General features: G+C 45.5%; 2 protein-coding genes across 3 annotated transcripts in view; both read left to right on the top strand.

Annotated features, from left to right (window-relative positions):
- The window catches only part of ZNF451 (zinc finger protein 451), a 50,184-nt gene extending 36,620 nt beyond the window's left edge, over positions 1–13,564 (top strand). Inside the window, exons 14-15 of one of the 2 annotated variants that reach the window (XM_068410940.1) lie at positions 9,999–10,073; positions 12,411–13,564. In XM_068410940.1, the coding sequence (XP_068267041.1) occupies positions 9,999–10,073; positions 12,411–12,463 (128 nt within the window). In that variant the 3' untranslated portion in view covers positions 12,464–13,564. The remainder of the gene's footprint in view (positions 1–9,998; positions 10,074–12,410) is intronic. The other variant, XM_068411003.1, reaches the window with a different exon arrangement.
- Positions 13,565–19,528: 5,964 nt separating this feature from the next.
- BAG2 (BAG cochaperone 2) overlaps positions 19,529–23,964 on the top strand; it is an 8,486-nt gene continuing 4,050 nt past the window's right edge. The window contains exon 1 of the mRNA XM_068398790.1: positions 19,529–19,787. Coding sequence (XP_068254891.1) covers positions 19,639–19,787 — 149 coding nt within the window. The 5' untranslated portion in view covers positions 19,529–19,638. The remainder of the gene's footprint in view (positions 19,788–23,964) is intronic.

Genomic DNA, 23,964 nt, shown 5'->3' with positions numbered 1-23,964 from the left:
CCAGCCCCCACCATCCAAAGAGACTGAATGTGAAGGGCATGAGCATCTGCAGTGTGATGCACCATGAACAAATGATAGTTACTCTAGTAAGCATCTGTTCCTGTATTTACACTGTTATCACAGTGGCCACAGCCTGGTGCAGTAGGGAGTGATAAGAAAGTCACCCTTGATTTGTAACCTCGTGTTTAGCTACAACAGGAAGTTGTTATTGGCTTTGGTATGTCAGTGGCATCTCTTGTGTGCATCTTTGAATATATGTATATGCCCTAGGGAGAAAGCAATATATTAAGACCTAAGATAAGGAGTCTGAACAAGAATTGTAGCCAAGTGGATGAACTGGGAAGACCTCACCACTCAGATCATACAGAAAAATCCTCAAAGATTAATCTGGTTGTGAATTTTAGAGAGGTATCTAAGATGAAGGTTAAATGAAAGTCTGAGTGGCCATCATGGTACTGGCCATAGTTTCAAAAAAAATGCAATTGGAGGAGGGTGGGGGATTGAGAGCTTTATTTTTTTGTCATGCTACGCTTGAATGAACAGATGAATGAGAGAGGGAGACATATATAGAGTGAAGCTTTAGTTTGCATGGAGGAAGTGTCTTGTGTATTTGTGAACCCTCAGCAGGGAGTAGCTGTACTTGCATTTATAGATGATGTAACCTTAATGAAGAAACGGTGAAAAGAGCAGTGAGTATTGGGAAGTAGTATGTGGGGAGGATCTGCCAGGGACATATTGAAGAAGGAATAAAGGAAAGGGTTCTGGAAGCCAAGGAACAGTATTTTAAAGACAGCATGATCACACATACTGAACATGATTGCTAACAAAGGTAAGGATGGGGTGCTGATCTTAAGTTTTTGGCTAAGTAGTTACTAGGCTCTTGAATGAGGTAACTTTCATGATATCCTTAAGACAAGGTAGCAATAAAACTTCAGACACCAACTGTAAAAGGAAAAGGGTCAGTGGATGGAGAGACAATGAGTTAAGTGTGATATTAATGTCACCATCCATTGGGATGGGAAAGAGACAGATAAGATTGGGAGTTACTGAAAAGACTAAGAGAAGGAGCATTGTAGGAGAGAGAAGTGGAGGTAAGGTGAGAAACTGCGTGATAGTGAAGTAGTCAGGAGGTCCGTTAAGAAGTTGTGCAGCAAGGGAGGAAGACTAAGACCGGGGAAGGGAAACTGAGTCTCTGATGAGACAGAGGAACTGGTAAACCTGATGGAAATTATTAAGGGGATGCTGGTAACTAGGCAGGTTGCAAGAGAAGAGGGTCAGATATAGGGGGGAATTCTGCTGAGCCATGTGGGCACATGATCCAAATTTAAGCTGTGGTGCTTTGGTGTCAGGACAGTGGGTGGCGCCTGCATTCTGTGACAGTTTACCAGTCTCTTCCCAGAATAGGTTTCTGTGAGAGACTCATGAAATGTCAAAAAATCACTGTATCTGCTCCCATCCGTAGGGTTAATCTTTCTGATCTCTGAGCTCTATATTCATCCAGAATTTGCTTTCCTGTTTTTTTGTTCTTCCAGCAGAAATTTGGCAATACGTAAAGACAATTGTGAGCAGTAGGATTTCTTTGAGAGACTAGGTAATGATCAGATTTTCTTAGCTGTTGTTTATTTAACAAAATGTACTAGAGAAGAGGTCATATCTTAAGGTCTTTTGGCTGAGAAACTGGACAATTGTTTTTCCTCTGACCCCAGAGGAGTTAGGAGCTACAGAATGTGCTAAGCATTTTAACAAGAGACAAGACATGCTTAATTTCTCCAAATTAAACTTTCTCATTTACTCTTCATCATCATAAGATGCCAGCAGTACCAGGAGTATATGCTGGTGAAGTGTAGGCTGGATGAACAAGCTGTGAGGTGGATTGAAAACTGGCTGAATGGCCAGACCCAGAACATGGTGATCAGTGGCATGAAGTCCAGCTGGAGCCCAGTAACCAGCATATACCCCAGGGGGTCAATACTGGGTCCGGTCCTGTTTAACATCTTCATTAATGACCTATACGGTGGTGCACAGTGTACCCTCAGCAGGTTTGCTGATGACACAAAACTGGGAGTGGCAGCTGATACACCAGAGGGTTGTGCTGCCATCCAGAGGAACCTTGACAGGGGAGAAATAGGCTGACAGGAACCTCATGAAGTTCAAAAAGGAGGAGTGCAAAGTCCTGCACCTGGAGAGGAAGAATCCCAAGCATCAATTTTTAAACCCTGTGCAGCGCAGTGTAACCACCATTTCGGCGAAGCCACTGAGGTGAAGGGCTCTGGAGCAGAGGAGAGCGACGGGGGACCCTTCCTAAAGCGGCAAGGGAAAGAGCGGCTGCCCCAGACCCTCCCCCCCCGACAAGCGAGCAGCGTTGAGCCCCTGACAGGCGTTGGCTCTGACTCAGCATGGGCGGGGGCAAGAGTGACAGCGGCCGAGCCCTGTGCGGACATAAGCAGCCCCCTAGGGAGCGCGGCCACCAGAGCGGGCAAACAGAGCGTGGCAGTTTGCGTGGCAGTTTGCGCAGGCAGGGCGCTAAAGCTCCGCCAGCTCACGAGGTAAGGTCAACTGGTGCTCATTGCCTGCCCAGCAGGAGGAGACCTAACTATGGTTTCCACTCGGCAGAAAACTGTCACCAGAAGGAATGTGGCGACCCAGATGGAGCTGCCATGTAAACATGAAACTGTTCAGGTCCCCAGCTGCAGGGAGTGCCTGACCCTGCCACTGGTACTGGAGGGCAGCATGTGCGGTGCGAACAGGTGGAAGATCTGCTCAGCCTGGTGGCAGAGCTGAAAGAAGAAGTAGAAAGGTTAAGGAGTATCAGGGAGTGCGAGAGGGAAATAGACTGGTGGAGCCATGCCCTACCACCCCTGAGGGAGATACAGCAGACGGATGCTCCACAAGAAGCAGAGGATCCCATATCCTCGTGCAACCAGGCAAAAGGAGGGGACCTAAGAGACGAGGGGGAATGGAAACGTGTCCCTGCTTGGAGAGGCAGGCGAATCCCCTACCGGCCTCCCTCGCCTTCCCAGGTGCCCATGCACAGTAGGTATGAGGCTCTGGAACTTGAGGGCCACGCAACTGAGGACATAGATGAAGGCCCATCCAGGGGGTTGCCTGGGGCAAGTCAGTCTACCCCACGCATTAGGACTACTTCTGAGAAAAGGAAAAGAAGGGTAACGGTCATAGGCAATTCCCTTCTGAGGGGAACAGAGGGCCCGCTATGCCGGCTGGACCCATCCCACAGGGAAGTTTGCTGCCTCCCTGAGGCCCGGGTAAGAGATGTCACCAGGAAACTCCCTGGTCTGGTACGGCCCTCTGACTCCTACCCGCTGTTGGTCTTTCAGGTTGGCAGCGATGAGGTGGCGGAGAGAAGTCCGAGGGCGATCAAAAGGGACTTCGGGGCGCTGAGGCGATTGGTCGCAGGGTCAGGAGCAGAGGTAGTGATTGATTCCTCAATCACTTCAGTATTGGGGATGAATACTGAAAGGAACAGGAAAACCCATTTGATTAACACATGGCTCAGGGGCTGGTGCCATTGGTCTGACTTAGGTTTTTTCGATCATGGGGCGGTCTACACGGCACCAGGCCTGCTGGCGACAGATGGAGTTCACCTCTCTCAAAGGGGGAAAAGGATTCTAGCCCATGAGTTAGCAGGGCTGATTGAGAGGGCTTTAAACTACTTTTGAAGGGGGAAGGGGACAAAACCAGGTGCTCTAGAGATGAGCCTAGGGGCGGGAGGCCAGTGTTAGAGATGAGATTGGTAACCCAGCTGAAGTGCATCTACAGCAATGCACACAGCATGGGCAACAAAAAGAAAGAGCTGGAAGCCATGGTGCAGCAGAAAAGCTATGACATAGTCACCATCACGGAAACATGGTGGGACGAGTCTCATGACTGGAGTGCTACCATGAATGGCTATAAGCTCTTCAGAAGGGATAGGCAGGGAAGGAGAGGCGGTGGGGTGGCCCTATATGTTAGGGAGTGCTTCGATTGTGTAGAGCTCAGTGATGGGGATGATAACGGCGAGTGCTTATGGGTAAAGATCAGGGAGAAGCTAACAAGGGAGATATCCTGGTGGGAGTCTGTTATAGACCACCCAACCAGGAGGAAGAGGCAGATGAACCATTCTGTAAGCGGCTGGGAGAAGTTTCGTGATCGCTAGCACTTGTCCTTGTGGGCGACTTCAACTTACCAGATGTCTGCTGGGAATACAACAGAGCAGAGAGAAAACAGTCCAGGAGGTTCCTGGAGTGCGCGGAAGATAACTTCCTGATGCAGCTGGTAAGTGAGCCTACCAGGGAAGGTGCCCTGCTGGACCTGCTGTTTACAAACAGAGAAGGACTGGTGGGAGATGTGGAGGTCGGAGGCCATCTTGGGCATAGCGATCACGAAATGATAAAAGTTTTTGATTCTTGGTGAGGTAAGGAAAGGGGTCAGCAAAACCGCTACCTTGGATTTCTGGAGGGTGGACTTTGGCCTGTTCAGGATGCTGGTTGAGAGAGTCCCTTGGGAGACAGTCCTGAAGGGCAAAGGGGTCCAGGAAGACTGGACGTTCTTCAAGGAGGTAATCTTAAAGGCACAGGAGCAGGCTGTCCCAATGTGCTGTAAGACGAGCCAGTGGGGAAGAAGACCGGCCTGGCTGAACAGAGAGCTTTGGCTAGAACTCGGGAATAAGAAGAGAGTTTACCACCTTTGGAAGAAGGGACAGGCAGCTCGGGAAGAGTACAAGGATGCTGTCAGGGCGTGCAGAGAGAAAATTAGAAAGGCGAAAGCCCAGCTAGAACTCACTCTGGCCACTGTCGTAAAAGATAACAAAAAATGTTTTTACAAATACATTGACAACAAAAGGAGGACCAAGGAGAATCTCCACCCTTTACTGGATGTGGGGGGAAACATTGTCACCAAGGATGAGGAAAAGGCAGAGATACTTAATGCTGCCTTTGCCTCAGTCTTTAACAGTCAGACCAGTTATCCCTAGGTCACCCAGCCCCCTGAGCTGGATGACAGGAATGGGGAACAGAATAATCCCGCCATCATCCAGGAGGAAGCGGTTGGCGACCTGCTGCTCCACCTAGACATGGACAAGTCTATGGGGCTGGATGGGATCCACCTGAGAAGGGCCGGAAGGAGGATCCCGGGAGCTGCAGGCCTGTCAGTCTGACCTCGGTGCCAGGGAAGGTGATGGAGCAGATCATCCTGAGCGCAATCACATGGCATGTCCAGGACAACCACGGGATCGGGCCCAGGCAGCATGGGTTCATGAAGAGCATGAACCTGCCTGAGCAACCTGATCTCCTTCTATGACCAGGTGACCTGCCTAGTGGATGAGGGAAAGGCTGTGGATGTGGTCTACTTAGACTTCAGTAAAGCCTTTGACACAGTCTCCCACAGTATTCTCCTGGAGAAGCTGGCAGCTCGTGGCTTGGACAAGAGTACTGTTCGCTGGGTAAAAAACTGGCTGGACAGCCAAGCCCAGAGAGTAGTAGTGAATGAAGTTAAATCCAGTTGGCGGCCAGTGACCAGTGGTGTCCCCCAGGGCTCAGTCTTGGGGCCAGTACTGTTTAATATCTTTATTGATGATCTGGACGAGGGGATTGAGTGCACCCTCAGTAAGTTTGCAGATGACACCAAGGTGGGTGGGAGTGTTGATCTGCCTGAGAGTAGGAAGGCTCTACAGAGAGATCTGGACAGGCTGGATCGATGGGCCGAAGCTAACCATATGAAGTTCAACAAGGCCAAGTGCCGGGTCCTGCACTTTGGTCACAACAACCCCATGCAATGCTACAAGCTTGGGGCAGAGTGGCTGGAAAGCTGCCTGGCAGAAAAAGACCTGGGGGAGTTGGTCCATAGCCGGCTGAACATGAGCCAGCAGTGTGCCCAGGTGGCCTAGAAGGTCAACGGCATCCTGGCCTGTATCAGAAATAGCATGGCCAGGAGGATGAGGGAAGTGATTGTTCCCCTCTACTCAGCACTGGTGAGGCTGCACTTTGAATACTGTGTTCAGTTCTGCGCTCCTCACTACAAGAAGGACATTGAGCTGCTGGAGCATGTCCAAAGAAGGGCAACAAAGCTGGTGAAGGGTCTGGAACACAAGTCTTATGAGGAGCAGCGGAGGGAACTGGGGTTGTTTAGCCCGGAGAAAAGGAGGATGAGGGGAGACCTTATCGCCCTCTACAACTACCTGATAGGAGGTTGTGGTGACGTGGGGGTTGGCCTATTCTCCCAGGTAACCAGCGACAGGACAAGAGGAAATGGCCTCAAGTTATGCCAGGGGAGGTTCGGGCTGGATCTTAGGAAGAATTTCTTCACTGAAAGACTCATTAGGCATTGGAGCAGGCTGCCCAGGGAGGTGGTGGGGTCACCATCCCTGGAGGTGTCCAAAAAATGTCTAGGTGTGATGCTTCAGGACATGGTTTAGCGGGCATGGTGGCATTGGGTTGATGGTTGGACTCGATGATCTTTTAGGTCTTTTCCAACCTTAACAATTCTGTGATTCTATGATAATATATACTGAGCAGGGGGTCAAACAGCTGGAAAACAGCTTTGCAGAAAAGGACCTGGGGGTCCTGGTGCACACCAAGTTGACCATGAGCCAGCAATATGCTCTCATGGCTAGGAAGGCCAATGGTACCCTGGACTACCTTAGGAGTACTGTTGCCGTCAGGTTGAGGGAGGTGGTCCTTTCCCTTTTCTCAGCGCTGCTAAGGCTGTAACTGTCAAGTTCTGAGCTCCCCAGAATACTCAGAAGCTGTCTGGACATAGTCTTGAGCAGCTGGCTCTAGGTGATTCTGCTTGAGCAGGGGGGCTGGACAAGATGACCTCCAGCAGTCCCTTCCAACCTCAGCCATTCAGTGATATTTGCATGGAGTATATTGTTAACTGGAATCCAAGATCTCCTTGAGAGCAGAGTTCAGTCACAGGGTACAGACACAGTATGAGGAACATAAGATCGAGCACAAGATCAAGCACAATGACCTGTCCCACGTGGAAAAGCAGGCTGGTCTCTTCTGACTTGAAAATGCAGGTGTTCAGTCAGTTGGCCTTTTCTTCTCTTCAGTTGGCAAATGATGAGTTCCACACTAATAGTTCTTGCTGTCTAGCCCCTAAAGGAAGCTGAATTCCTGCCCCCCACCCCTTTATTTGTGGGAGCATTTCTGCCTAGGATTTTTGCCTGCAGATGGCTTTTCTGCTGACTGTTCCAGTCTAATTCCTGATTCCCATAAAGCCATATCAGAACATCCTAAAATCCTCATCTTTGCTCTGTGTAGGTTTCGGGAGGGTGAGGGCAGGGGGGAACACTGAGGACAAGCATAACCATGTTCTTGGTTTTGGATAAGGAAAGTCTCAGTATAATTTCAGATACTGACAAGCCTTTGCATGAAAAGCTCCTAAATAAGATTTGGCTCTTCGTTAGCCTCTTAACAGGTTGGGAAGTTGAATGTACATTAATACAGTTAGAGGGGAGAGAAGTCTTGCAAATAATGACCAGTGAAGGCAGAGTGTAGCTCGTGAGCCTTCACCAGATGAGTGAAGGCAGAGTGTAGCTCGTGAGACTTATAACATGCTTCATAAGTGCATTTGACTCTGAGCTGATTTTTTTTTTCCCCCTCAAACTAACAGAAGATCATCAGTACTAATTGTTTTCAAGTTTTACAGTTTCTGGCAGTGGAATGGTGTTTCTTCAACTTCGCTTTAAGCAAACCTGTTCCCTGTGATGTTGTAACTATCAAGTGGTATTTAGTTATTGTGTATCAGGTGCAGTGATAAATCATGGGGCAGGCAGCTTGTTCTAAAATGTTTAAACGCTTTGCATGCCAGTTTGCATATACCGCTGTTCCAGTATGAATGTGTACCCCATGTTATTACAGTGGTGTAATTAAGGTGGTGTGATTAACAAAACATTTCAGCAAGATGAGGCCTGCATTAATACAAAAGATGAATCCTAAACTTTTTCTTAATGACCTAAAATAATAATTCTATGTACAAATCCTGTTTTAGCATTCATAACTGTCCTAGTTGACAGTAAAGTCAACTTAGCTGCTGATCTGCTGCATTCTGAAAGATGAGTGTCAAGTTAGCCTGGTGCCTGGGTCGAGGCAGCCAGGAGTAAGCAGGAAAGTGGTGTCCTCTAACGGTGTCAGTGGGTTGCCATCATGGCTTCTTCTGTGGGGAAGGCTAACTGACTCTATAACCAGTTCCAGGAAAGTTGACTTCTTTAGATCATATCTGAAAGAAACTGCTGAATTTCTGAATACTCCGATCCTCTGCTGTTTAACCATCTATGCAAGATGCCAATCAGAAGAATATTGCCTTGCCCGTTTGCCAGCATCTTCTGTCAAGTTGCTTAAAAAAAACCCACAAACCTCCAGGAAAGTGCTCTTAATGCGTTTTTATTTGAAATGGAAGCAAACCAGAGACTCCCTGGTACTATGCCTTATTACTTCTCTCAAGATGTCAATTCTTCCATTATACTTATGATAACAAATTAGTTAGGGAGTGATTGCTTCAACTGTTACACCTCTAACAGGTACAGAACTTCTTAGAGCAGTCTGAGATGTCTTCTGGGCTGGAAGATTAAAAGGATGATTAATAAGGGAGAAGCCACTTGTGCAAAGCCTTTTCTTTGCACTTTTTCCTCCCTTCCATAAGTGATTGTAATGACATTTGTTTGGGTTGCGTGGATTTTTCTTTCTTTTGCTTTGTTTGCTTTGGAAGATGTAAAAAATAGTATCTCTCTGCCCAGAGTAGTAGGCAGCTCCAAAAAGGATTCACAATCAGTCTGCCAAGTGACTGAAGAAAGACCATTTTAACTGCAATGTATATCCAACTATTTCTGGCATCTTTGTGGGCTCCTGATCTCTGTTTGATACCAGCTGTTGGAGTTTGTATTCCTGGAATTAAGAAAGTGAGCAACGTTGCTGTTCAAACAAGGTATAGGTGTCAGAGGTTTGAAAACAAATTTTAGAAAGTGTACCTGTCTCTTTGAATACCTAACTTGGGTCATTTAAAATGCCAGAAGTCACACAGTCAGTAAATCAGGTGTCCATATCAGAATGTTCTTTGCCAGTAAACATAATCGGAAGTACATTCGTTTACTGACAAATGCGATGACTTTAAGGGAAGTGCTTCTGTTGATATGACTGTAGGAGACCTAGTTGATTGCAGATACTAGAAGGCCTCACTACAGAGACCATCTCCCAAAATAGCAATAGCCTGTAGCAGGAGGATGAATACATGATGTGACTCATCGACTTGTTTATTTTTTAACCTGTAGTTTACTGAGACTGTTTAAAACAAATGAAAAAAAAAAAAAGCCTTAGGTACATTAGTCCCTACTAGACACTTCAAAATAGAGCTGTCATCCTGGAGCTGAAAACCAGCCTCATGAAGAGTGTTATTTAGAAAGGGAAAGGTGATGGAGTTTTGGGTGGGCTTGGCTAGGATGAGTTAGCAGATTAAACTAAGCATGTTGACTTTTTCCTTCTGTGAGACTTGAACATCTGCTGAATTGCCCTGCTCGATTGAGTTGTTGCACTCCATTGTTCAAAGGGAGCATTTAGGCAACAAAATACAGCTAAGGTCATGTGTAGGCAAGACACGCTATAGCACTTCCTCCCATTAATAAATTCTTGATAGATTTTGTAGGAAGTGAGTAATATCTTTTTTTTTTTAATAACTATTACAAAAAAGCAAATGCAGTAGACACTAACAGCAGCATCTGCACCTATTGTTTCTTGTTACCACTTTAAGATAATATAAAATTGAAGCAGTCTGCCTCCAGATTTTGGGGAGAAAGGAAAGGAGGTAGCTGAAAAATAACTCTCCCTTGAGTTAGTGTCTTAAACTACCACTATAATGTATTTTTATCTTGATTTTCAGGTTATAACAACTGTATTTCTTCAAATCCAACCTACAATGTTGTTACAGTAAGAGAAATGCAAGAGGGGACTGTTAACTTTTTTTTATTAGAAGCAATGTGTAATTTATGTTTCTTTTGTGCATTTAAGGTTCAGATAGTGAAGAGGGTGAAGATCTCAAACTAACAGTGAAGAGGAGCTTAGAAGAAACAAAGAAACAGGAAGGTCTGTTAATTTTTACTTACCTGTGTTCAGGAGTGCTATTAATTATGGAAGATACAGAAACTAGACTTACAGTCAGTTGCATGGCAAGTGACCTCTTGGGAATAATCTCTAAAATATGCTGGGGAATCTTGAGTAGTTAAGAACATTGTGCTAAGTTATAAAGAAAAAATAATTTCCTAACCTGAAAAGTATGCCAGCAGACTCAAATCTGCTTTGTTGGTGCACCACAGGGTATTGTGCAATTAAAGGCTTGACTGAGCTCATGTTGTAGCAGTTTAATATGACTGTGTTGACTGAGAGTAGAACTACTGACTAAATAGTTGAACTTCTGAATAAATAGTTCAAAACTGGGTATTATATCTTGACAAAGCACTCTGGTCTCCTAAAAGAGCTGTAGATTTATGCACAAGTTTGAATCAGCAGTACAGCTGTCTGCTCACATCGTATCTTACCTTATTTGAAATTGGTTTCATCATTGCGCTGTTGTGCTTCGTGGTGGTGGTAATACAACGTAGTCATTAATTGCTGGTGACAGACTACAGTGCACTTGGAACATAATTTATTGTTTAAAGGCTTGACTCTGCCCTTCCACCTGATGGAAATAAAATGAACTAAAAAAAAAAAAAAAAATCAATAAATATCTTGTACAAGGTCAGTGATAAAACTGATAACTGAATCTTATATTCCCAGAATTTACTCATTTATAAATTTACCAACTGTTACTAAATATTGTTATTAAATGTCCAGCATATTAATCTCCAGTACTGCAGGTTTGCAGTGCTCAGGTCCCCCTAGCACTGGCTATTGCCATCAGGGATAGCCGTGGTATTTGGTGCGTGCAGGAGGTTCCCAGTTCTGATGCTGCAGTGCTTAAGTCATCTGACCTTATGGAGCAGCCTGGCTTCAGCTGTGTTCGCTGGCTGCCTGCATGGTTACTGGCAGCCCTGGCGTGGGGCAAGAGGGAGGGAGGAGGCAAGATCAACCCCAGAAGGGGGTAAAAAGGAAAAAGCACTAGCAACTGCTGGAAGAGGAGAAAGCAAAAAGCAAGTGTAGGAGGCAGAAAAACCTGCTTCAGGAGCTCCAGGGAATAGAGGACAATCCAGGTATCACTGTGGAGCAAACTGCATGCCATTAGCAGCAGAGTCACAGTTTGGACCTTATTTGATTCTTGCACATGCTTAGTAGCTAACGGACAACACATTTTAATGCAAGCAGTTGTCTGCAAGTGGCTTTCTGCTTTATTTTGGTTTCAAAATGTTTTTGTTTCTGTGACCGCATAATGTTTTCTTTTCAGAAACTAACTTATCTCTTTATCAGTGGTATCGGATGTTGCAAGAAAGTTCAGGTGAATGAATATGGCTCTGCTGACATAAGAGTGCATTCATTAATGCTTTTTCTGTTCCAAATCTAGGCCTTGCATTAAACAGCGCAACAATAATTAGTTTTAAAATCCGTTATGTTAACATATATAATTATTCTGTTTCCTTTGTCATAAGGACAGCTTTTCTTATAGGATGTGCTTGAGTCCTCCTAAAGCAGATGACGAATAATTCAAGAATGACAGTGTGTCTGAAAGCTGCTTTAATTTTTCCAACTATACCATTAGTATTAATATTTACTGTACATATAAACCTTGTCTTACTTATGATATCTAATTCACTAACACCAGAACAAGTGCCTTAACAACCTCAATGTAATGCAGAAACGGGGTTTCTATTCTGAGTATTATAAAAGGTGTTTAAGAGAGGTTGTTACCAAGTCAGATGAGTGCAATGCAGGCTTCTTGCCCACCATAAAAATGTTCCAGCCCTGATCTAGAGTGTTCTTACTGTTGATACGACTTTTTCTCTACTTCTGTCTGGCCTTCCTAGTAAGAGTGACAACAGTAGTGCCAAGTTAGAATGTAGTTATGGGAATATCTATTGATAAGGAACTGGAATGAAAATACTGAAACCTCTCTGCTTGTTTTATGTGGCTGTCTTTTTTGGTTTAATACTTTATTTCTTTTTCTTGGTACATACAGATGGGTTCTAATCTTCCTATTATTTTGACCAGTAAATATGTAGTTACGTTACACTCTTTAGTCATTGGGCTGTCCCTAGTTAATACAGTGGAAGGTTGTAGAGGTTGTTCCTATGTTTTGAAGTGTTGAAAAGATAACATAAGACAGCAGGAGGGAAAATATTTTCGTTCTGTTTCTCTGCCATTTTTGCAGTCTATTGACATTGCCCACAGAAGTAACTTGTTGCTTTATGTAGTAATATTAATGTAGCTGTATTTATGACTAGTTATCAACAATGGTTTGCGATTATAATCAGGTTTTTTGTATTTATACAGAGCAAGATGCAGAATTGGAAGAAGCTATCAAGAGAAGCCTTGAGGAAATGTAAATGATGATCCTTCAGTACACTAACACCATGTCGTCAGAGCTGCTCACAAAAATGGAAGCTGCTTCATCTATTTACAAAGGTTCAGAAATACCACTTCAAAAACACATCTGTATCTTGAATTGTTAGATTTATAATCTGATGTCCTCTGTCATGCTGATGAACAGCTGGAGTTTATGGATATCTGCTGCAATATATTGTGTATGATAAAAGTAAATTTTTAAGCCTTTGCGTATTCTGTTTCTAATGGGTGATGACTAAGTCTCTCTGGTCTAGCTGTGTAAGTTGTTCCCTAATTAGTAGGCTGGTCTTACTAGGTATTTGGGGGTTTTTAGTTGTTAATTTTTTTTTTTTTAAATGGTTCTTGTATTTAATTTTTCTGTCACAAAATGTCATTGTCTTTCTTTACTTTTTCACGTGGTCTTTGCAACAGTTAAAAATAGTAAACTCCAATAATCTCAGATTTGCCTAGCTAATCTTGTTAAAAGGAGAAGCTTAGATCCCAGGTTTGTAAACTGAACATATGGCCTAACTCTTGCCTGTGGCCAGTCTCACCTCATAGACCATAATTTTGTCTATATCCTGTTTGTTATAAATGTCAGAATCAGGACCACAGGCTGTACAGTTCCTTAGCTTTATTTTTATAAATGTGTATGTTTTTTCAATAGTAGCATGGTAGAGTGTTGGATTTGATGGCTTAAAGTTTGACGGGTTCGGTTCCTCTCCCTGATCTGAGGCTGGAAAGACTTTAAGCGAACAGAAGCTAAATAAACTTTCTAGTTCCTGTTTGGAATAGGTGTGAGAGAATTTAAGCTGTATTATTCCTGTATACTATTGTCTCTGCTTCCTTCTGTTCATGAAGAGGTGGCCTTGGATAAATGAATGTAAATGTGTTTAATTATTTTTGTACTGTCCTTATTTTAAGGTGAAAATTATTTGTGTGTTTAAAATTGTTATCTATCCTACCTTTCTTAGTTCCTTCGTTTACAAATACCTATGCAAGCTGTCCAGCTTTACCAGCCTATTATACTTCAGTTAATGATTGCTGTCAATCAGTAAGAAATGTCATTGTAATAAAATGCCAGCTTGATTTTTTAATTATCATTCATTAGCCTGTGAGTTTGCTTCTAACTGCTGTAAATCTAAATATTTATTATGCAAAAAAATACTTTTTGTGGCGAGTAAGACAAGGAGAAGGCTAGATTTTTCTCACTCTCCATTTCAAAGAGTCAGAATAGCTACAGCTGTGTGTCATCATGGTGAGAACAGCTGGGAAACCAGCACTGGTTTATTTCCAGTCATGATTCTGATATAATTGCCATCTCTGAAACAAAATGGAATTAATGAAGAATCTATTGAGTTATCTCAGCACTCATTAGCAATCATAGAACTTGAAGAAACTGTTCAAACACCAGAACATAGTTTGAATGCTTCCAGTGCATTTGACTGTGATGCCCAAGTGTTCCAGAGCAAACAGGACCTCTTAATGTTTTTCCCTTGTGCCTGCTGCTTGCTCTCCCACTGCAAATCTCAGATCAGTCGCACTCCTGTTCAAATCTGGGGATGTATTTCATACTGCTGCTGAGAAAGCCCTATTCTGTAAGATTTTGAGTTGCCTTTAGCTACTGACTCAAGCTAAATCAGTTCCAGAATTTGTCACACCAGGTTCTTCTAATAAAGGGTGGAATGAGACAGAAAACAATTTCGATCCTCAAAAACGTCTCCGTCCAAGTTATAGAGGCTTTTGGGCAGTTGTTTTTTTTCCAGTGCAGACCCTAAAGTTGCAAATTCCTTTCACATGAAAAGATGTTTCAGCTTGAGAAAGTTCTTTGCTTGGCTCAACAAATGTTTAAACTTGGGTAGATGGTCTTCTCCAGACTGCTATGTTAGCTTTTGATCATGTGCTTTATTCCTCATAACCCTTTATTCTGTCATAAATGTAAAGTTTGCTTGTACCTGATGGGCCATGATTGGTTGCATTAAAAAAAAATTGGTTGCATTAAAAAAAAAAAAAAAAAGCCACGTGTGTGCACACATTCTCTGTACTTGGAGCTCCAGTTACCAAACATGTGGTATTGGCTGCCTCACCTGCTTACCAGAACAAGTAGCAAATCCCAACCACTTCTGCTGTGGCTTTTATAAAACAGCTAAATAGAGTTATAGTCTCTGTATTCTTTTTATGTTAAAAGTAGCCTCCAGAATTATCGACATCTTGAAATTTGTCCTAATTTTCTTTGGTCTCTTTGAGGTTCTCTTAACTCTCTGAAATTTTTCTTTGTGAAGCTTTCTGCCATCACAGGCTTGTGATACTTCTCTTTCCAGAAGAGCAGAGAAAATTAGATTCTTAAAACACTGCGTGTACAGACATGTGACTTGTTACTCACCAGCGTCTTGTGGTACTGCACCTTGTTCTTCAGCTGGAAAAGGTGTCTTGTAAATGGTTGTGTTTCAGAATTTAATGTTGCTCGCTGGGGAGTCTTGTTTAACTGGCTGAAATTTTTGAGGTTTGCCCTGCATATACTGAGAGGTTCTTCTGTGTTTATGAGCACAACTCATCTGTTAGAAGGAGCTTGCCCAGCATCCTGTACGTTTGTACTAGAAGTGATTTGTCCTGCCCTTTTTAAGATAATTTGCTTTTGTGGTGATGTTTGAGTTCACCCTTCATTAGTCTAAAGTAATCCTGTGGTGCTTTTTCTTACTTATCTTTAATGAGGAAAAAGTCTAATCTCCACCTCGCTACCACGAGCTGTTCGTTTTTATGCTCTTAATTTCTTTATGGTGCATGTGTAAGTTTTACAAAATTGAAATCATGATAAGTTGAGATTGGTACAAGGCAAGGTTCTTACCTCTTTGGTGCTTTGTGTGTCGTATTCTTTCATATCAAACAAAATCCCTCTTTTGGTCATATTCAGAGACAATATGAGATGCCAAATAAGTCAGTGCAACTGTTACGAGAGTTGATGGAGCACTAAAACATCACGCCTGCCTGGTTGTTTCTGTAGTTTAATAATATTTAAAAAAAAGAAAAATTAGATTAGCTTAAGGAGATTAAGCTCCTTGCTTTGTAGATGTACAGAAATGACCGCTACTGTTCCTATAGTGGTCACGGAATGCAAATCTTTACTGAATCTTTACCAAATATGGTGAAGTTTACAGAGGTATGAAGTTACGCCGTCTTCTTTCTTAAAAGGAAAGTGTCCTGTCATCTGCTTGTGCTGTCCTAGCGATGTTTACAATGACTGCTGTAAATTGGAAGGAGGTGAGGAGGTTGGATGACAAATTGTTTCAAAATTAATTTAGAAAAATTGGCTGACATTAGCACAAAGATACTTTCTGGTAATTCTTTCCAGCTAAGTAGCTTTACTAAAGTCTGCACCTGCATATTTCTTTGACACTTCTAAACCTTCTCAAGTTTCCTGTAGAAATTCTTAATTCAAGTGGTTTAGAGATCAGTTATAACAATCTGGGTCAAATAATATGGTCTGAGATATTATAAAAGTGGATGTAAACAAGTCTGAAAACTTATGGCAAGTGGCAAGTACACGCAAAGTGTGCACTCGGACAGAAAATCTCTGCGTGCGTGGAAACTGAATATAAACTTTGTAAATCTGTGCAAGTTCACTTTCATTCCAGTATCCTCATTTCTGGGAGTCCCTCTGTTTCTCTTTTTTTCCTCAGAGCTCCATCAACAATCGGTGGAGTACCTGCAGCTGTACAGAATTCACTGGCTCATTTACTAGGCAGTTTTCCTCTCTGTGAGAATGAACTGCTGCATGCCCCGAAATGGTCATACCGGCTTTCAGATTGCTTCTGAGATAGAGGACTTCATTCAGACTTCTGACAGGCTTGGGACCTCGGGGCTTGCCTACACAGTAAAATGGCTGTGACATGTATAGGCAAACCAAGGGCTAGCTTTAATTAGCATGGGTAACAATAGCAGTCAAGACATGGTAGCACAGGTTCAGCAGGTGCTAAGTGAGGGGGCAGCCTCCTGTGAGAGCAGGTATGTATTTTGATTGAAGAAATGTCCTAGAAACTCATGTTGGCTCATCTTTACTGCTGTTGTTACGGTGCTGCACACTGGCTTTGGTTGGCTCGCCCAAGCAATGGCTGCATCCTTCTGGTATGTATAGGATCTGTTGTGTTTCTGTCACACCTGCATATAAAGAAGGTTCTTCAGATGAAGTTCCTGTAGGTGAAGGGAGGAAAATAATCTGGCATGGCATTTGTTGGGTGTGGACTTTCTCTTTGATCCTATTCCGTGACAGCTCATGTATAAGTGTTGGGGTATGTGACAAGGTATATATCAGGGTTTGGAATAAGGCAAAGTTGGAACTAAAGTGCTGTTTAGCAATGTGACAATTTGTAGTGCTTTTGGTGTAGATCATCTCCCTGGCTCCGGGACTTCTACAGATACATCAGATGTCCAAGACCTGGGAAAGTTGCTCTTTCTGCTATTTCAGGAGACCTTGTGTGCATGAATGAGACTCTTCTGTACGTTGTTCTGTTTTGGAAGTGGCACCTATTTTTTACGATGCTGTAGAGACAGCCAGTGGCTTTATTGCTGAGGCAGGAGCGCAGAAACCATGAGACACACATCCTCTCCTCATGTTCTCTTCATTGGTGCCCATAGCCAGAGCAGGGCTGTGCAGCCCCTCACATGAACACAGATGTGGAGAAGATGAGGAGAGGGGGATGTCCAATTAGCAGCACCAGCGGTCCTCACCCAGCCATCACTGTTCTTCACCACAGACCACAAGGAGGAGGATGAAATCTGTGCTTTGTTTCAGAGGTGGGGGCCCTTCTTCCTCCCATTGCCTTGTGGCCCTGAAGGACCTAACTCCTGCCTTTTGTGTCCCAAAACATCTCCCAATTCAGCTGTGAGTCACTTCCTCCAGAGCTGGACTCCTATCTTTCCAGCCCAGCATCTTATTATTTTGGAAAAGTGGTGACAATTGCTGCTTTACATACCTCAGCAAGAAAGAGAGGGGACGGGGCAATCTACCCCTCTAGAGAGCAGGAAAAGCAGTTTTCGTGGTCCTATCAAGTTTCTAAATGGGAAAATGTCCTGGCTTGCAGAGGCAGTAATGTCAGGGCTTGTCCCAGAAGACCATTTTTGCTTTTAAACCTGCGTTTTAGTTCCATGGTTTGTGCTATTCTCACTTCTGGGGTGAAATGCCATTTTGCTGTTGAAGAGGCCATTTGGACACGACTATGGCTGTTCCGTGCCTGTGTTTCATTTCAGCTTTCACCCGTGTGGAATTAAACGCCTGTGCAAGGAGAAAAATGTGCATAGCTGTTCAGCTATTTTGATTTCTGCTTCTTAAACTCAATCTAATTGATACTTAATAAATTGGCATGGGAAGAACAGAAGGATCCTAGGAAAAAAATGGCTGCAAAGTGTGTGTCATGGCTACGAATGGTTTCTGTTTGGGGTGGGAAGCGGTTTTTAATTATCTTTTACAAAGACTGTAGAGAGATGGATGGAACAAAAGTTCCAATGAAGTTATTTCCATGAGCTCACAGGCAATGAGCCTTACTTAGCCAACTATGTAAAACAAAGAAAACTCAGGCAATTAATTAATGAGAGCGCTTGGGACATGATATCATTCTGAATGGACAAGCCTGAGAAAACAGCTATTTTGAATCACACAGCGGGATAAGCATACGGAACAGTATCCCTGTGCAACACCACCTCTCCTAGCTGGGTGCCAAAAATCGGTCTGTTAGAGCCAGGGGGTATTTGCCCAAACCTGGACTTTTGGGATAAGCAAATTCCTTTTTAAATACTCACAGCAGTGGCAAGTACAGCCTATGTGTGACTTGAATTGCTGGAACGAACACTCTCAGCAGGAACCTGAAGTACAAGAGATTTCTGTGCAAGTCGTTTGCTAAGTTGGTATGGTGGGCACTTGCGAGAGAGAAGTTACCGTTTTGTACAGCCAAGTTAAATATGATCTCTGAACAAGCCATTACCAGATGTAGATCCACTACCTTGGCTGCCATGAGATAGATAGACATATGTTTTTAATTTTGTCATAGAAAGAGAACATTAAACAATTTTATTTCCAGTAACCTTTTTTCTATTATCTTGGACAATTAGGGGTGGTAGAATGGTTTCTCTTCTGCAGGTAGTCAGGGGGCTCTTGCAGTTGGCATCAGTAAGACATGCTGGCGGTATTTCAAGTATCTTGTTTTTATAGGACTGCTGTTCAGGTTCTGCTTACAGTAAGGGCTGTCTCTGGTTTACTCTTCTCCAACTTTTCTCTCCCCTCAAACAGGCTTCTGGATTTTTAAAAGCGTTTATTGTTTTCCTCCCCCCATTTCTTGCAGTTTTAGAAGTTTCAGCTGTGTAGCTCACTTGTTTGATAACTTTTACGTAAAAGTGGTGGTGTTTCTAGCTTTTCTTAATGAAAGAGCAAACCAATGAACTAACCAGGTAGAACAGTTCTGGAAGGCAAATCCTCACACTAACAGCTACCCTCTCCAACGAGTCTAATACAGATACTGAAAACCTCCTTACTCTTCCCTTAGCTTCTGGTTTAGCAAGAGACAGAGTCCATGCGGCTTGTGCCTGGTCCAGCTTTTGCTGCTTTTGTCAGGAAGGGGGCAGGGGCAGCTCGGGGTGTCTCTGTGCCCCAGAAAGCTCTCCGGGAGAAGGAGAGCACCGCACGGCCGCCCTGCCTCGGCGGCTGGGCACCCCGGTACGGACAGGGCACAGGGTGACACTGGCGTGTGGGTAACAACAGCGAACAGCTGTGCCCCGGCGGGTTTAGTCCCCGCGTGCCACCCGTACCCCGGCTGGCTGATGAATCCAGCCTGCCATAATCAGTGTCCCTGCTGCCAGGGAAGCGCTGCGTGGTCCCGCCGGCGGGCTTGTCCCGCTGAGCCGCCCCGCAGCCGGCCGGGGGCAGCGGCGCGGCCACCCGGGGCGGCCGGTGAGGCGAGGCCAAGCCAGGCCAGGCCAGGCGGCCCGGCCCGGCCCGGCCCGGCATGCTGCGTGAGGCGGCGCCCGCGGGGCCCGGCGCGGAGGCGGGGTGGCCGCGGGGGCAGGCGGCGGGGCGGGCTCCTTCTTTGGCCATGAGCGAGGTGCCGGCATTCGGCCGCCGCCGCCGCCTGCGGGACGCGGGGAGGGAGCGGCGGCAGCGCGGATCCGCCGGCGGCAGCGGGCGGGTGCTATGGCTCAGGCGAAGATCAGCGCCAAGGCCAGCGAGGGGGCGCAGCAGCAGCAGTCCGGCGGGCAGCTCCGAGGACGCTTCTACCGCTCCACCTCCATGGCGGACCGCTCGAGCCGCCTGCTCGAGAACCTGGACCAGCTGGAGCTCAGGTGGGGCCCCGGCGGGCGGCGGCACCGCGCACCGCTGCGGCCGCGCAGGGCCGGGCCCGGGCGGGTGGAGGGGAGGGGGCCGCGGCCGGGGCCCGGGGAGCCGCCTCACCCCCCGCCGATGGCTCCTCACAGCGGCCCGGCGGCGGGCGCGGGGCCTTCGCGGCGGGAGGGGAGGGAGGGGAGCGGCGCTGGCGTGAGGCTTCCTGAGGTGGAGGAGGGAAAAAGGATCCCCCTTCGTCGGGGGCGGCGGGGGGACAAGTTTAAAAATGGCAGCTGCTGCTCCAAGGTGAAATAGCGTGGCATGGAAATACATAAAAACAGGGATATGTATGTGAAGGTATGAAAATAGACGTTTTTCAGAGAGCGCAAAAGGCTGTTTTGGATTTGTTACCGCTTACGGTTTGAAGGGTCTTTAGCAAACGGGGGAGAGTGGGTTGCTCACGGTGCCAGGGCAGCAGCTTAAGACGCCATGTACAAGCGCCATGGTGCATTGTGTCCGTCGTCCCGCTCTGTAGCCCCTGTCCCGCATCTGTCAGGCAGGTGTTTTATAAGAAGATGCAGGAAAGCCGAGGACAGAATGTGTCATTAGGGCGCTCGGAGGCTCTTGCAAGCCTTTAAGCCACAGTGCTGAATTGCCGGCGCAGGAGGCTTCGTGTCTCCCAGAAACTCACTGGTTCAGCTGTGGATGTTCTCGCTACCCGTGGTTATGCCCACCTCCTCTCTGAAGTGTAATAAATCGTGTAACTATAACGTGAACAGCATTGCGTTCTGTAGCTTAGGTGTATTTTTCCAAAGGAGTTGCGAATACAATGCGTATTTCATCGTTGTGCCAAGATGCGCCCTGTCTCCTCCTGCTACCTGACATTCCCCAAATCATCCCATTTGATTTTTTTCCCAGTTCAGCCGCGTGAGAGGTGATTCCTTGCCTTTAATCATCTTCCTCGTCCTCTCAGCTCTGCCTAATTACATGGTGTCCTTTCTGAGGTGGATGGATGTGCAGGGTGCCGCGGGTGCACCACTGATTCACCTCCTGCCAGTACTGTTTCAACACGCCCTTTCCTTCATTACAGCTGCATATTGATCAGCCGCTTTCACAGAACCACCCAGAATGTTTCTAGGACTTTCCTGTAATTAAAAGAGCTCTGTGGGATACAGGAGTTGCGTTTTCCCCTTTCTGCCTGCATTACTTTGCATTATTCAGGAGTGGACTCTATAGGCTATTATATTAGCCTTTCACTTAGCTTCATTAAATCTCCTTGAAGTCCTTCACAGACTTCTCTGAATTTGTCTAAACAAAATCACTGTCTGCAAACAAGTCTTGCTGCTCACATCCAGGTCTAGCGCGTCAATACGTAATTACAAAACGAGCAGCAGAATATGCAAAAATGTGTTTTAAATTTGATGAGCGACTCCGAAACAAAGCAGACAGTTTGGTTAACCAGACGTTAAACCTCAAATTAAACTTCCCAGTTTGCTGTGGGTCTTTCAGACAGGCATAGCTCTAAATGCGGAACAGTTATGAAAAAAGAGTCAAAATACTTTGATTAAAGTCACTCAAGTCTTATTTTTTTTCCAGGCGTAACTAATCAACATGCCTCATTTCAGAGTTATTTGAATGACAGGAGGAAGAGCTTCCACGCTTCCTCCTTCTCCAGCCTGTTTAGTTTAGCTATAGACCCTCAAGATGTTGCTTGGAAATATAATAAGCGAAAATTTGTCCAAATGAACTACAGCCTTTAAACCCCTCGACAATCCTCAGTTCTCAAGTTGCTTAAGGTCGGCCAAACCCCGCGGTAACCCTCAACCCATCGGAAGTGCTCTGCTTAGAACAGCCTTCCCTTTTCTCCCTTCCCTTCCGCGAGAGCTGCTTTTCCGACAGTGACGGGGTATTTTTGTACCTCCCTGCTCGGTGTTTGCGGAGGGAGTTTCTTCTGTAGGGAGAGGGAGCGGGAAAGGGGGATTAATTTGGGTGCCGGGGAGCGAGCCCCTGGCAGGGGCGGCAAGGGGGCAGGTGGCACATGTGTCCCTTGTAAGGGCTTGGACCTTCACATTGCCCTGACTGCTGGCGAGTGCCAAGACATCTCGGGAGCAGCTGGAAGCGGGACCGGAGTCTCTGTTTATGAGTCACCGTGTTCTGGTGGTTGTGTTAAGCGAACATGCAGTCCTAGGTGTAATGATACATGAGATAAGCCAGACTCTTGTTTATTTTTTTCTTTAATCTTTATTTTTTATACTTTCCCCCCCGTTCTCTTTCGGAACAACCATTTTCCCCCACCATTCGTTTGTATGTTCATGGGACCGCTCACCTGAGAACAGAAACTCCGTTTCAGCAGCTGAGGCTGCCGGGGTGAAACCTCTTGCTCTGTCTCCGTCCAGCTGCACCATCTTCAGATGTTTCCTACTTCCTTTGAGAACTTATCATCTGCACCTCCAGCACGCCAGCTTTAATAGCGAGCTATTTAAGTCAGTCAGTAAAGGCCGGAGTTATTGCAGCTGTCACAAGAAAGCAGGTATCGAGTTTCTCATCTGGAAACAAAAGCGCAGGCTGGCAGGTCCACCTGTTCCTGGGGGAATGCTCTGCTCATGGAAATGGTATGTAGGAAAGAAAGGCGCTGCGTGGCTGATCGCCCTCCAACCGGGGAAAATCAGGAGAAAGGAATGTTTTTTTAGGCTTAGGTAATGGATGGAGTATTTAGTTGGTGTTTGAAGTGACAAATACACTCCAAGTGAAAACATGATTGGATGTTTTCATCTGTTAGAAAAAGACCGTACTGCTGCATCAAGATAATTGATAATTGGGCACAAATATGAGTATTTTCTGTTCTCTTTGCCTTCTGTTCTTTGGGTGGTTGGATTTTTGAGACTTGGACTATTTCCACCCTATTCCACGGCAGTCACCTCTGCTAGACGTTTATCTTTTCCAATCTTTTTTTTTTTTTGGTCCCCCACCCCCAGAAAGTAAAGATTTACACAAACCTATGAAGTTAAAGCACATTTTAGGAAGGAAGTTGTGAGAGCTGACCATGAGGTGTGGACCTGACACTCTTGCAGCGCTAAGGAGGGGAAGGTGTGCAGTCCCTGCTGCGGACGGGGTCTCTCCCGGACTGTGGCCTGGGGGCCAGGAAGAGTCGGTGGGACCCACCCCAGCATGGGGACAGGTGGGTGGAGGCCTTGGTACAAGCTGGGGCACCAAAACAGAGTGAGGCAGTGAGGAGTATCTCACCTTGATAGAGCCCCCCAGCATCTTCTCTGGAGCACTAACTGTTTTCCTGAGGCTGGTGTGAGTGGTTTCCTTGGTTTTGTTTTTTTTCCCCCCTGGAGCGCTGTTCTGAAATGATCCTATCCCCTTTTTCTGACCTCCATGTGATGCAGGTCCCTAGCCGCGGGCCATTTCCTCCGCTCCACTGTCTTGCCTTTCTCAGGCCATTTCTCTCCTCCTTCTGTTCAAGCATGTAACTCCTGCTCGACGCCTGGCTGGCTGCTGAGGTGCTGCCGTTGCTGCTGATACCTGCCCTTGAGAGGTCTCTGAAATCCGACTTGTTTATTTTTTAGGGTTATTTAGTCCCGTCACACTGCTCATAGTTGGTCAAGTTGGAAATTTTTAGAAGGAAGAGGGCAGGGGAGTCCTGACGTGCTGGTTCCCTGTGCCTGTGCCCCGGCGGCAGGAGCCAGCGCGCCTCCTTCACGAGCCGTTAGCTGTGCCGTGGTAGGCACTCATTTTGACGGTGGTTTATGGAAGCAAATACACTCCAGAAATTAAAATCCCAGTGGATTTTACTTGTGTGGCACTCTGTATTGCAGTTGACAAAGGCTTTAAAATAACTCCCAAGAAGCAATTATAGCAAATAAAATAGTTCTCAAGATCCGGTTATATGACTTTCTGTAAAAGAATGTCAATCGAAGCTCTAATTGGTAAATGATGGGGGGTTTTTTTTGCAGTATACGATCATTAATTCTAACAATTTGGCTTTCAGGTCCTATCTCACATGCTAGTAGCTGGCATTTGGAGGCAGTGATGTTTTAGGCACTCTTTTTAGAATTGCACCAATTCAGGCTGCATCTCTGCAATGCAGTTCTTCCACGTTCTTCACAGGACCCATCAAAGCCAGTGGAAATCACAGATTGATCCATCCACTGAAGGAAGACCTGTAGTTTTTAAGTCAGTACAATGATATAC

This window comes from Nyctibius grandis, chromosome 1, assembly GCF_013368605.1.
Source record: "Nyctibius grandis isolate bNycGra1 chromosome 1, bNycGra1.pri, whole genome shotgun sequence".
Classification (NCBI taxonomy): Eukaryota; Metazoa; Chordata; class Aves; order Nyctibiiformes; family Nyctibiidae; genus Nyctibius; species Nyctibius grandis.
The sequence above is the reverse complement of the archived record's forward strand: the minus strand, read 5'-3'. Positions and strand labels throughout refer to the sequence as shown.